The 12,511-nt window shown below is 36.7% G+C and overlaps 1 protein-coding gene across 6 annotated transcripts in view; it reads left to right on the top strand.

The window, feature by feature from the left end:
• The window catches only part of ARHGEF7 (Rho guanine nucleotide exchange factor 7), a 242,324-nt gene that overhangs the window by 100,336 nt on the left and 129,477 nt on the right, over positions 1 to 12,511 (top strand). Inside the window, exon 1 of one of the 6 annotated variants that reach the window (XM_023586948.3) lies at positions 11,995 to 12,085. The exons of the other annotated variants lie outside the window; for them this stretch is intronic. Within the exon in view, the coding sequence (XP_023442716.1) occupies positions 12,080 to 12,085 (6 nt within the window). The 5' untranslated portion in view covers positions 11,995 to 12,079. Of the gene's footprint in view, positions 1 to 11,994; positions 12,086 to 12,511 lie in introns of those variants that run through there. 6 annotated transcript variants of the gene reach the window in all.

The following is a 12,511-nucleotide window of genomic DNA, read 5'->3' as shown; positions in this document are numbered from 1 at the left end:
AGAACTTCATTCCTTTTTATGGTTGAATAATATTCCATTGTGTGTACACACATTTTGTTTATCCACTCATCTGTTGATGGTCACTTGGGTTGCTTCCATCTCTTGGCAGTTGTGAATAATGTCACATTGGTGGGTGTATAAATATTTGTTTAAGACTGTCTCCTTTCAATTCTGTTGTGTGTATACCTGGATGTGAGATTTGTCAGGTCATATGGTAGTTCTATATATAACTTTTTGAGGACCTGCCAAAGCATTTTCCACAGTGGCTGCAACATTTATATTCCCTCCAACAATATATGAGGGTATCTGTTTTTCTCATCTTCACCAACACTTATTTTCACCTTTTAAAATAATAGCCTTTCTAGTGGGTGTGAAATGGTATCACATTTTTTGTTTTGATTTATATTTCCCTAGTGACTAAGGATGTTGAGGATCTTTTAATGTGCTTAGTGGTCATTTTGTATATCTTCTTTGGAGAAATGTCTGTTCAAATCCTTTGCTCATTTTTAAATTGCGTTTTCTTTTTGTTGTGGAGTTGTAGGAATTCTTTACATATTCTGGATATTAAACTTTTTTCAGATATTTGGTTTCCAAAGAAGTTTTTTCCCACGGTGTAGGCTGTCTTTCACTTTCTTGATAGTGTCCTTTGGATATATAAAACTTTTAAATGCTTACCAAGTCTGCTTCATCTATTTTTTTCTTCTGTTGCCTATGTTTTTAGTGTCATATCTGAAAAATGACTGTGAAATTCAGGGTTAGGATTACCTCTTATACATTTTTAATTTTTATTTTTATGAGTTTTATGGTTTGTGCACTTATATTTAGCTCCCTGATCCCTTTGGACTTAATTTTTATATACAGTGAAAGGTGGGTTCCAGCTGCTTTTGTGAGGGAATATCCAGTTTTTCCAGCACTATTTGTTGGAGACTGTTTTTCCTCCAACTAATGGACTTGGTATTAGTTGTCAAAATGTCAGTTGGGCATATTATTTATGGGTCATTGTGGTTTCAATTTGTATTTCCCTGATGACCAGTGATGTTATTGTAATGTGTTTATTGGCCATTTTTATAGCTGCTTTGGAGAAATATCTGTTCAGGCCCTTTGCCCAATTTTAAATTGTGTTGTGTTTCTGTTAGTAAATTTTAAGTTTTATTTATAGATTCTACATATTAAACACTTATCAGATATATGGTTTCCAAATACTTTCTTCTATTCTGTTGGTTGTATTTTCATTTTTTTTGATAATGTCCTTTGTTGCACAAAGGTTTTAATTATGCCTGTTTTTGTTGTAGCTTGTGCTTTGGGTGTCTGGAAGATACTTCCTTATGTTTTCTTGTAAGAGTCTTATAGTTTTAGTTCTTATATTTAGGTTGTTGGTCCAGTTTGAGTTAATTTTGTATATGGTGTAAGGTAGGGGTCAGCTGTCATTCTTTCCTGCCACCATTTGTTGCAGAGATTATTCTTTTCCCATTGAATAGACCTGGCACCCCTGTCAAAAATCTTTTGGTCATAGAAGTGTGGGTTTATTTCTGAATTCTCAGTTCTCTTCCATTGGTGTATATGCCTGTCCTTGTTCTAGTAACATACTGTTTTGATTACCATAGCTTTGTAATAAATTTTGAAATTGGGAAGTGAGAGTCCCCCAACTTTTCTTTTTCAATATCATTTTGGCTGGTCAGGGCCTTTTTCCCTTTCACACAAACTTGATGACTACTTCTCCATGGTCTGCAAATAAGGTTGTTGGAATTTTAATTGGTATTGTGCTGACTCTCTAAATACCTTTGGGTAGTATTGATGTCTTAGTGAAATTAAGTCTTCCAATCCTTGAATGTGCTATATTGTTCCATTTATTTAGTTCTCCTTTAATTTCTCTCAGAAATGACTTGTAGTACTTTATATCTTTGGTTCCTAGGCATTTTATTCTTTTGATTTTGTGAATGGAATTGTTTTCCTCATTTCCTTTTTAGATTGTTCATTGCTGTTGTAGAGAAACACTACTCATTAATTTTCACGTTTTGATCTTTTACCCTCCACTTTGCTATTATTAGCTCTATTAGCTTTTCGGTAGATTCTTGGGTTTTTTATACATAGGATCAAGACCATCTGCAAATAGGGGTAGTTTTACTTCTACTTTCCAAATTGGATGTCTTATATTTCAGTTTGTAGCCAGAATTCCAATACAGAGTTGAATAGCAGAGGTGAAAGCAGACATCCTTGTCTTGTTTTTGATCTTAGGGGAAAAACTTTCAGTCATTTACCATCAAGTATGATGTTAGCTCTTCATTCTTCATTTATGCCCTTAATCACATTAAGAAAGGTCCCTTCTAATCCTAGTTTTCTGAGTGTTTCTGTCAAGAAATAGTATATCAAACAACTCTTCCATCAGTTGGGATGACAGTGTTTTGTTTCCCTCATTTATTAATGTATTATAATACCTTAATTTATTTTCTTATGTTGGACTACCTTTGCATTCCTGGGAAAAATCCCATTAGGTCATGCTATATAATCCTTTTTTTAAAATATGTATCTATTTTTACTACAGAAGTTACGATTATTATAAAACAATCATGTACATGTGTAGAATTCCAATACAACACCCTTTCATCAACACACCACATCGTTCTGGAACATTTGTTACAGATTATCAGATAATATCATCAAACTGTTAAACACTAACTATGCTCTATAGCAAACATTTGGCATATTTTTTCCATACCCCCTATTATTAACACAGTACATCTTTGGCATTGATGCAAGAATATTACTGTTAACTATAACTCATAAATTAAATTAATTGTATTTTTCCCATGCTTCTCCACATTCCCACCACCCTACAATAGTGATGTATATCTGTTCTAGTTGACAGAAGGACATTGTTACATTTGTACTGTTAACCACAATTCTCATATATGTCTGGGTTCATTGTGTTATTCAGTCCCTAGATTATTCTCTAGCTTTCTTTTAATTGGCATATAACATCCCTAGACTACCCTTTTCAGTGACAATCACATTTATAAACCAGCTGCTACTCACTATAATGTATTATCATCAATTCTATCCATTTTCAAACTCTTACAGTTAATTAAAATATCTATATACTTAAAAAAATTTTTCTCTTTCTTTCTTTTTAATGTTACATTAAAAAAATATTAGAGGTTCTCATAGAACCCCCATACCCCCTCACCCCTCTTCTGTCACATCAACAACCTCTTTCATCATTCTGGCACATTCACTGCATTTGGTGAATACATTTTGGAACACTGCTGCACCACATGAATAATAGTTTACATTGTAGTTTACACTCTCCCCCAGTACATTCTGTGGGTTATGGCAGGATATATAATGTCCAGCATCTGTCCCTGCAATATCATTTAGGACAAGTTCTGAAAATGCCCCCACATCACATCTCTTCTTCCCTCTCCCTGCTTTCAGCAACTACTTAGTCTTGGCCATTTTCTCCACATCAGTACTACAGTCTTCCATTACTAGTCACAGTAGTTCCAAATAGAATATCAGTAAGTTTTTTTTTGTTTGTTTGTGTGGGTTTTTTTTTTTTATGTACAGGCTCCAGGAATTGAACCTGGGACCTCATATGTGGGAAGCTGGCACTCAACCACTGACCTACATGGTCTCCCCTAAGTTGTTTTTTTTCGTTTGTTTGCTTGTTTGTTTTTGTTTTTTAGGAGGCACCGGGAACCGAATCCAGGACCTCTCATGTAGGAAGCAGACACTCAACCGCTTGAACCATATCTGCTCCCCTCTACATACATTAAAGCAACAGTACTCCTTAAGCAGCCCTCCTCTTATCTCTTAATAACCTATACTCTAGGTTTTAACTCCATGCGTTTTTTTCTTTGTATTTCATATTAGTGAGACCATACAATATTTGACCTTTTGTGTGTGGCTTATTTCACTTAGCATAATGTCTTCAAGAGTCATCCAAGATATCATATGTGCCCCAATTTCATTTATTCTTACTGCAGCATAGTATTCCATCATATGTATGCACCACATTTTGTTTATCCATTCATTGGTTGATGGACAGTTGGGTTGTTTGCATCTTTTGGCAATTGTGAATAATGCCGCTGTGAACATCGGTGTGGAAATGTGTGTTCACATCACAGTTTTCATTTCTTCTGGATATATTCCTAGTAGAGGAATTGCTGACTCATATAGCAGTTCTGTATTTAGCTTCCTGAGAACCATCGAGCTGTCTTCCACAGAAGCTCACCATTTTACAATCCCATCAACAGTGAAGAGTGTTTCTATTTCTTCACATCATCTGTAGCACTTACTCTTTTCTGTTTTTTAAATAATGGCCATTCTGTTAGGTATGAGATGATACCTAATCCTTTTTGGAGAAATATCTATTCAAGTCTTTTCCTATTTTTTAATTGGATTACTTGTTCCTTTATTGTTGAGTTGTATGATCTCTTTATGTAGAATGGAAATTAAACTCTTTTCAGATACTTGGTTTCCAAAATTTTTTTCCCAATGAGTGGGCTGCGTTTTCACCTTCTTGATGCAGTCTGTTGAATGATAAAAGTGGTGACGTTTGAGGAGGTCCCATTTATCCATGTTTTCTTTTGTTGCTTGTGCTTTCATTGTAAGGTTTAAGAATACCACCTACCACCAGGTCTTGAAGATGTTTGCCTACATTTTTTTCTAGGAGCTTTATAGATCTAGCTTTAATATTTAGGTCTTTGGTCCATTTTGAGTTAATTTTTGAATGAAGTATGAGATAGGGGTCCTCTTTCTTTCTTTTGGAGATGTATATCCACTCCCAGCACCATTTGTTGAATAGAGTGGCCCCAGCTGGGCAGGTTTGACAGGCTTGTCAAAAATCACTTGATTTTTGAGGCTTGTCAAAGCCTCACTAGATGTGAGGGTCTGTTTCTGAACCATCAATTCGGCTCCATTGGTCTTTTTGTCTTTCTTATGCAAGTACCATGCTGTTTTTACCACTGTAGCTAGGTAATATGATTTAAAGTCTGGAAGTGGCAGTCCTCCAACTTTGCTTTTCTTTTTTAAGGTGTTTCTGGCTATTTGGGGCCCCTTACCCTTCCAAATAAATTGTATAATTGTGTTTTCCACTTATTTAAAAAGTGCTGATGCAATTTTTTTTTGAGATTGCGTTGAATCTGTATATCAATTTGGGTAGAATTGACATCTTAATGATATTTTGTCTTCCAGCCCATGAGCATGGAATGTTTTTCCAATTATTTAGGTCTTTTTAAAACTTATTTTAGCAATGCATTGTAGTTTTCTCAATATAATTGTTTTACATCCCGGTTAAGTTTATTCATAAATATTTGATTCTTTTAGTTGCTATTGTAAATGGAGTTTTTTTCTTGACTTCCTTCTCAGGTTGTGCATTACTAGTGTATAGAAACACCATTGACTTTTGCAAAGTGATTTTATATCCTGGCATTCTACTGAAATTGTTTATTAGCTCTAGCAGCTTTGTTGGAGATATTTGGGACTTTTTACGTGTAGTATCATATCATCTTTGAATATTAAAAGTTTTACTTCTTCCTTTCTGATTTTGATACTTTTTTAAAATTTATTTTTCCTGATTGCTCCAGCTAGAACCTCTAGCACTGTATTACACAATAGTGGTGACAGTGGACATCCTTGTCTTGTTCCTGATCTCAATATGAAAGCGTTCAGTCTTTCACCATTGAGTACAATGCTAACTATAGGTTTTTCATATATGCAGTTAACTTTATTGAGGAAGCTTCCTTCTATTCCTATCTTTTGAAGAGTTTTTATCAAGAAAGGATGCTGTATTTTGTCAACTGCATTTTCTGTATCAATTGATAGGATCATATGTTTTTTCTTCTTTGATTTATTAATGTGTTGTATTATGCTGATTTCCTTGTGTTAAACCAGCTTTGCATGCCTGGTATAAAACCCACTTGATCATTATGAATAATTCTTCTAATGTGTTATTGGTCTTGATTAGCATATTTTTTTGAGGATTTTTTGTATCTGTATTCATTAGAGAAATGGGTCTGTAATTTCCTTTTTTCGTAATATCTTTATCTGACTTTGGAATTCAGGTGATATTGGCGTCATAGGATGAGTTTGGTAGCTTTACATCTAGTTCAATTTTTGTGAAGTGTTTGAGTAAGACTGGTATTAAATCCTCTTTGAATGTTTGTCTGGTCCTGGACTTTTCATTTTGGGCATTTTTTTGATAACTCTCAATCTCTTGTATTGGTTTGTTGAGGTCTTCTGTGTCTTCTCAGGTCAGTGAAGGTAGTTAATACATTACTAGGAATTTTTCCATTTAGTCTACATTGTTTGTTGGTTTACAGTTGTTCATAATATCCTCTTTTGATCTCTCTTATTTCTATGGGGACAGTAGTAATGTCCCTGTTTTCATTTTTATTTTATTTATTTGCATCTTCTTTCTTTTTTTTTGTTGTCAGTCTAGCTAAGGGTTTTGCTGATTTTGACAATCTTCTCAAAGAACCAACTTTTAATTTTATTCTCTCTTGATTTTTTTGTTCTTAATTTCATTTATTTCTGCTTTGATCTTTGTTATTTCATTCCTTCTACTTCCTTTTGTAATAGTTTTCAGTTGTTTTTCTAGTTCCTCCAGCTGTGTAGTTAGGTCATTAATTTCAGCTCTTTTTTCTTTTTTGTGTGTAAGCATTGAGGGCTATAAATTTCCCTCTTGGTACTGCCTTCACTGCATCCATAGGTTCTGATATATTGTGTTCTCATTTTTATTCATCTCAATATATTTATTGATTTCTCTCACAATTTCTTCTTTGATCCACTGGTTATTTAAGAGTGTGTTGTTCAATCTCCATATATTTTTGAATTTTCCCTTTTTCTCCCTCCTCTTGCTTTCCAACTTTATTCCATTATGATCAGAAAAAGTGCTTTGGTAATTTCATCTTCTTGAACTTATTGATATCTGCTTTGTGACCCAACATGTGGTCTATCCTGGAGAAAGATACATGAGCACTTGAGAAGAATGTATATCCTGCTGTTTTGGGGTGCAGTGTTCTGTATATGTCTATCAGGTTTAGTCCATTTATCATATTATTCAATCTCTCTGTTTCTTTATTGATCCTCCTGCTCAGATGTTCTCTCCAGTGCTGAAAGTTGTCTATTGAAGTCTCCAAATAAAATATTATTTTTGTGATAGCTATTTCTCCCTTCAGTTTTGCCAGTGTTTGCTTCATGTAATTTGGAACATCCTGGTTAGGTGCATATACATTTATGATTGTTATTTCTTCCTGGTGAATTACCCCTTTTACTAATATATAATTTTCTTCCTTGCTTTTAATAAGAGTTTTGCTTTTAAAGTCTGTTTCATCCAGTATAAGTGTAGTTACTCCAGTTTTTTTTTGTTGTTGTTGTTACTGCATGCATGGAATATCTTTCCAGCCTGTCACTTTGAATCTATTGGTATCCTTGGGTCTAAGGTAAGTCTCTTGCAGACGGCATATAGATGGCTCATATTTTATTATCCATTCTTCCAGTCTGTGTCCTTTGATTGGGGAGTTTAATTCTTCAACATCCATTGTTATTACTGTAAAGACAGTTCTTATTTCACCTATTTTGACCTTTGGGTTTTTTTCTCTCATATTTTATTTTCACCACTCTTTTTTAGTTACCTTTATCGGTATTATCTTCATTTCCAGACTCTCTTCCAAACCTCCCCTTTTTTTCCCCCCAGGCTGTAGCACATCCTTTAGAATTTCCTGAAAAGCTTGTCTCTTGGTTACAAACTCTCCCAGTTTCTGTTTGTCTGTGAATAGTTTACACTCACCCTCATTTCTGAAAGACAGTTTTGCTGAATATAAGATTCTTGGCTAGCAGTTTTTCTTTTGCAGTGTCTTAAATGTATCATACAACTGCTTTCTTGCCTCTATGGTTTCTGATGAGAAATCGGCACTTAATTTTATTGGGTATCCCTTATATGCTATGCATTGCTTTTCTCTTGCTGCTCTCGGAATTATCTCTCTGTCTTTGGCATTTGACATTCTGATTAGTATATTTCTTGGAGTTGGTCTATTTGGATTTATTCAGATAGGAGTACATTGTGCTGTAGGGCTGGAAAATTTTTCCACCATTATTTCTTCAAGTATTCCTTTCCTTCTGGGACACCCATGATTGTATGTTTGTATGTCTCTTGCAGCCACTTAGTTCCCAGAGACCCTGTTCATTTTTTTCCATTCTTATCTTCCTCTGTTCTTTTGTATGTTAACTTTTGGAGTCCTTGTCTTCAAGGACACCGATCCTTTTGTCTATTTCCTTAAATCTGCTGTCATATGCCTCCAGTGTATTTTAAGTTTCATTTATTGTGCCTCTCATTCCCATAAGATATGCTATATTTCTATGTATGTATATTAGTTAGCCAAAGGGATGCTGATACAAAATACCAGAAATCTGTTGGCTTTTATAAAGGGTATTTATTTGGGGCAGAGACTTAACAGTTACCAGGCCATAAAGCCTAAGTTATTTCCCTCACCAAAGTGTGTTGCCGCATGGTAGAGCAAGATTGCTGCCAATGTGCACGAAGAGTTTAGGCTTCCTGGGCTCCTCTCTTCCTGGGGCTTGTTTCTGTCCAGGCTCAGCTGCCCTGCTCTCTCCACAAGGCCAGCTATACACTATCAGGTGACTGGCTCTGTGTCTTTCCCCTGGGCTGCTTCTCTCCAGGCTCAGCAGTTCTGCTCCTCTGTGTGCTTACTTCCCAGGCTCCAGCTCAAAATTCAAAACTCCACCATCTCTGAGGTGAAGTTTCTCTGTGAGTCTTGGTCCACCAAGGTGGTGGGGACTCAGTGTCCTACTGATGTGGACCAATCAAAGCCTGAATCATTATTTAATCTGATAAGAGTGAAACCTCTGAATCTAATAGAATCTAATATGCCTGGAGGGACAGACCAGTTTAGAAACATAATCCAGTATCTGTTTTTGGAATTTACAAACAATATCAAACTGCTACAGTATGCTTTCAAATCTCTGTGCTCCCCAGTGTCTTCTTAAAATCCTTAATCTCTTTAGCCATCTCATTGAATTTATTAAGAAGATTTGTTTGAATAGTTATGATTAGTTGTCTCAGCTCCTTTTTGTTACCTGGGGACTTATCTTTTTCCTTTGGGCCATATCTTCCTGTTTTTTGGTATGGAGTGTAATTTTTTGTTGGTATCTTGAGATCTGGCTTACTAGATGTATTTATTCTGGGAGCAGTTTCTCTAGTTTAGGGCTTTCTTGCCCTTTTTCCCTTGCTGGTTTTGCAGTAGAGGCTGAGGATGTAGTTGGTATTGTAAGTTTTGGAGGCTGATGCTGCTTGCCTTGCCCAGGAACTGATGAAGCTTCTCCAACCTTTCTCCTCCACCAATGGGAGGGATAAAGCAGCAGCTGTGTGTAATAATCTAAGTCATGCAGACCAATACTGGCTGTAGTTACTTGGAGAGACTGATGAAACTTCACGTCCCTTCCTCCTCTGCCTGGGGTGGGGATGGAGCTGCAGGTGTGGGCAGCAATCTCCACTGTGTGGGTCCAGAATGACCACATTTGCCCAGGTAGACTGATATAGCACTGGTTCTCCTCCTTCCTTGCCAGGGGTGGGAATGGACCCTCTGGAGTGCCCAACAATCTAATCTGTGTGGGTTAAACATGCCTGCAGTTGCCTTGTGAGGCTGAGGGAGTACTGTCTCTCTTGTCCTTTAGCAGGTGGGGATGTTACCACAGGTGCTCACCAGTCCTGTCTGTGCAGGCTAAAAGTGCTCACAGTTACCTGGAAAGGGTAAGGAAACACAGCTCCCTTCCTAGCCTACGTGAGAATGGGAGTGGAGCTACAGGTGTCTTACTGTTCAGTTTGTTTTGGCCAAAAGCACCTGTTGTTACCGAGAGGCTGGGGAAACGCCGCCTCCCTCTTGTCCTATCGGGGATGGGGGTGGATCCACAGGGGCTGAACAGCCGAGTTCCTGCAGGCCAAGAGTGCCTGTAGTTGCCCTTAGAGGCTGAGGAAACACCAGTCCCCTCCTATCTTATGGAGGAGGGGAGGAGTCAGGGATAGAGATGGAACTGAAGGCACTCAACAAACCAGTTTGTGGAGGCTGAAAGCTCCTGCCTGCATTTACCCAGAAAGGTTAAGGAAACACAGCTCCTCTCCTAACCTGTTGAGGTGCGGGGATGGAGCCCCAGGTTTCTGACTCTTCAGTCCGTACTGCCAGAAAGCACCCGTATGCCCAAAGAGGTTAGTGTAGTTCTCCTAGTTCCTCCCTGGCGGAGGTCTAGGTTAGGGCCACAATCCAGTCTGGGTGAAAAGAAGCTGCTTCCTACTGTCACTGTGATTTTCAATCAGTCCCACTTCCCCACATGCTTGGGGTGGAGTTAAAATTGCAGCTGCCAGCCTCTTTCCATCTTGTGCAGGTTCAAACTTTAGCTGGTCTTAGGATTATATGTAAGTCAGCTGAATTTCCTAATCAAGAGTGGTCACCCATCTCTTCCCTCCCCTCTTTTTTGGCAATGGAGCTTTCAGCTCCAGCCATGGAACAGCTCCTGAGGCAGCTTGTGCTGCCAGTGGAGGATGGACACCAACCTCCATGGCATGGAGTGCTTTTACTTATGAATCTTCTCTGCACATGTGCAGTCTCCTCCTTCCCTTCTTTTAAGGATGTTGCAGGATGCTCTTCTGGTCTTCTGGGCCCCCAGACAAGTGCTTTAGCTAGCTTTGTTTAGATTACAAACTGCCCTGTAGGATGAGCTGACTCTTGGAATGCCTTACTCAACCACCATCTTGCCCCCATTCTCCCTGCGTAATCCTTTAGATGTGCTGTTGAATTTGTTTGCTGTCATTTGGTTGAGTACTTTTACATCTATATTCATAAAGGATATTGATCTATAATTTTTAAAATGTTATCTTTATATGTATGGGTTTGGTAATTTGTGTTTCTAGAAATTTTTCCATTTTCATCTATATTATCTGCTTTCTTGGTGTACAGTTGTTCATAGTATCATCTTTTAATCTTTTTTAAGGTTGGTGTAAGTAACGGCCCCCCCTTTCATTTCTGATTTCAGTTTTGCCTTCTTTTTTTCTTTGTCAATCTTGTTAAAAGTTTGTCAATTTTACTGATATTTTCAAAGAACTAACTTTTGGTTTCTTTGCTTACTTTTTGTGAGCCTGCTATTGGAGTTTTATTCATTAGCACCGCCTTATTACTCCAGAAAAGTATCAACCTTGACTGCACATTTTTATCGTTAGGAGAATATTTAAGTATTTTGACTCCTGGGTCCCTTACTTAAAGACTCTAACTTAAATGGTCTGGGGGGTGTCATGTGGGTCCGGATTTTTTAACCTTCCTTAGGAGATTCTAATTTGCAGTTCATATTTAGAACCAGTGTTCTGGAAGCTACCTGATGGAAGGCTTAGAGCATTGGAATATGGTTGTGCTTCCTTCCTACTTGTTTCCTTCTTATTCTTGCCAAAAGTCAGAAATAAGTTGTTCTTTAAAACACCCGGTAGTTAAGTAAAATAGGATGGGGGCAGGTGGGAATAGTTGAAGGCAGGATTATTCCTATTTAAGACTAGGCATTTGCTTTGATTTAAGCACTGGATTTGCCTTATGGAACAATTTATCATTTTGAATGTTCTGTATTTCTCATATACAAGACTTATTTTTTTTTTGCTGTATTTCTGTAGAAGTTTTAATGAGTATTTTGTTTGATTACCATAGTAAAACCTTTCCTCTGTATCCTAAGATATTTCTGGTTTTGCTATTTGTTAAATAGATTCCTATTTCAGGAAATAGTCTGCTATCTTTCTGTAGAGACAATAAAGTAAAACATTCTGTTGGCTTGGATTGTGTATTTTTCCTCCCTCATTGGCAAACATTTATCTCATCTCATTGTTTGGTTTCCTGTTAAGTAATCTGGTGTATATGCATATTTACTTAAGTTCTTACGTCAAACTTAAGCTCATTGGTGGACAGTTTCAGCCAATCAATGTTTCTCAGTATCCAAGTAAGAAGGATATATAGTTCTGGAATAACAGGAAAGCTCATGTTTTTGACATCCTGTTATTCTGGGTTTTGTGACTCGCTGCCTTACCATCATGAAGGTTAGTAGAAAATTTATGTATTTTTTTGTAGAAAACCATGACTGGATTTTCTAAGCTCCAGAACTACAACTTTAGAGCTGAAAGAGATATACAGATGAGCACTTTTAAATGAAGAGAATTTTTGTATTTTGGTTTAAGGAACTTGAAGCCTAGTAAGGTTAATGCTTTTCATTGTTTAAAGAAAACACATTTTACCCCATGTTTATCATTTTACAAATGTACATGAATATAATTCAGCTTAGATAATTCTTTCTTCTTAAATAGGAAGATATTAAAACGAATTAAATTCATTAATTCAACAAATGAATTAAATTCTGTATATAAGGTGATTCTATATACTATCTATATTAAAGGGTCATTATTTTTACTAGAAGAATCTGCTTCATAAAATAATTATATTTTGTACTTTGTTTATATAAGAAATGG

Source organism: Dasypus novemcinctus, chromosome 15 (assembly GCF_030445035.2).
Source record: "Dasypus novemcinctus isolate mDasNov1 chromosome 15, mDasNov1.1.hap2, whole genome shotgun sequence".
NCBI classification, from domain to species: domain Eukaryota; kingdom Metazoa; phylum Chordata; class Mammalia; order Cingulata; family Dasypodidae; genus Dasypus; species Dasypus novemcinctus.
The sequence above is the reverse complement of the archived record's forward strand: the minus strand, read 5'-3'. Positions and strand labels throughout refer to the sequence as shown.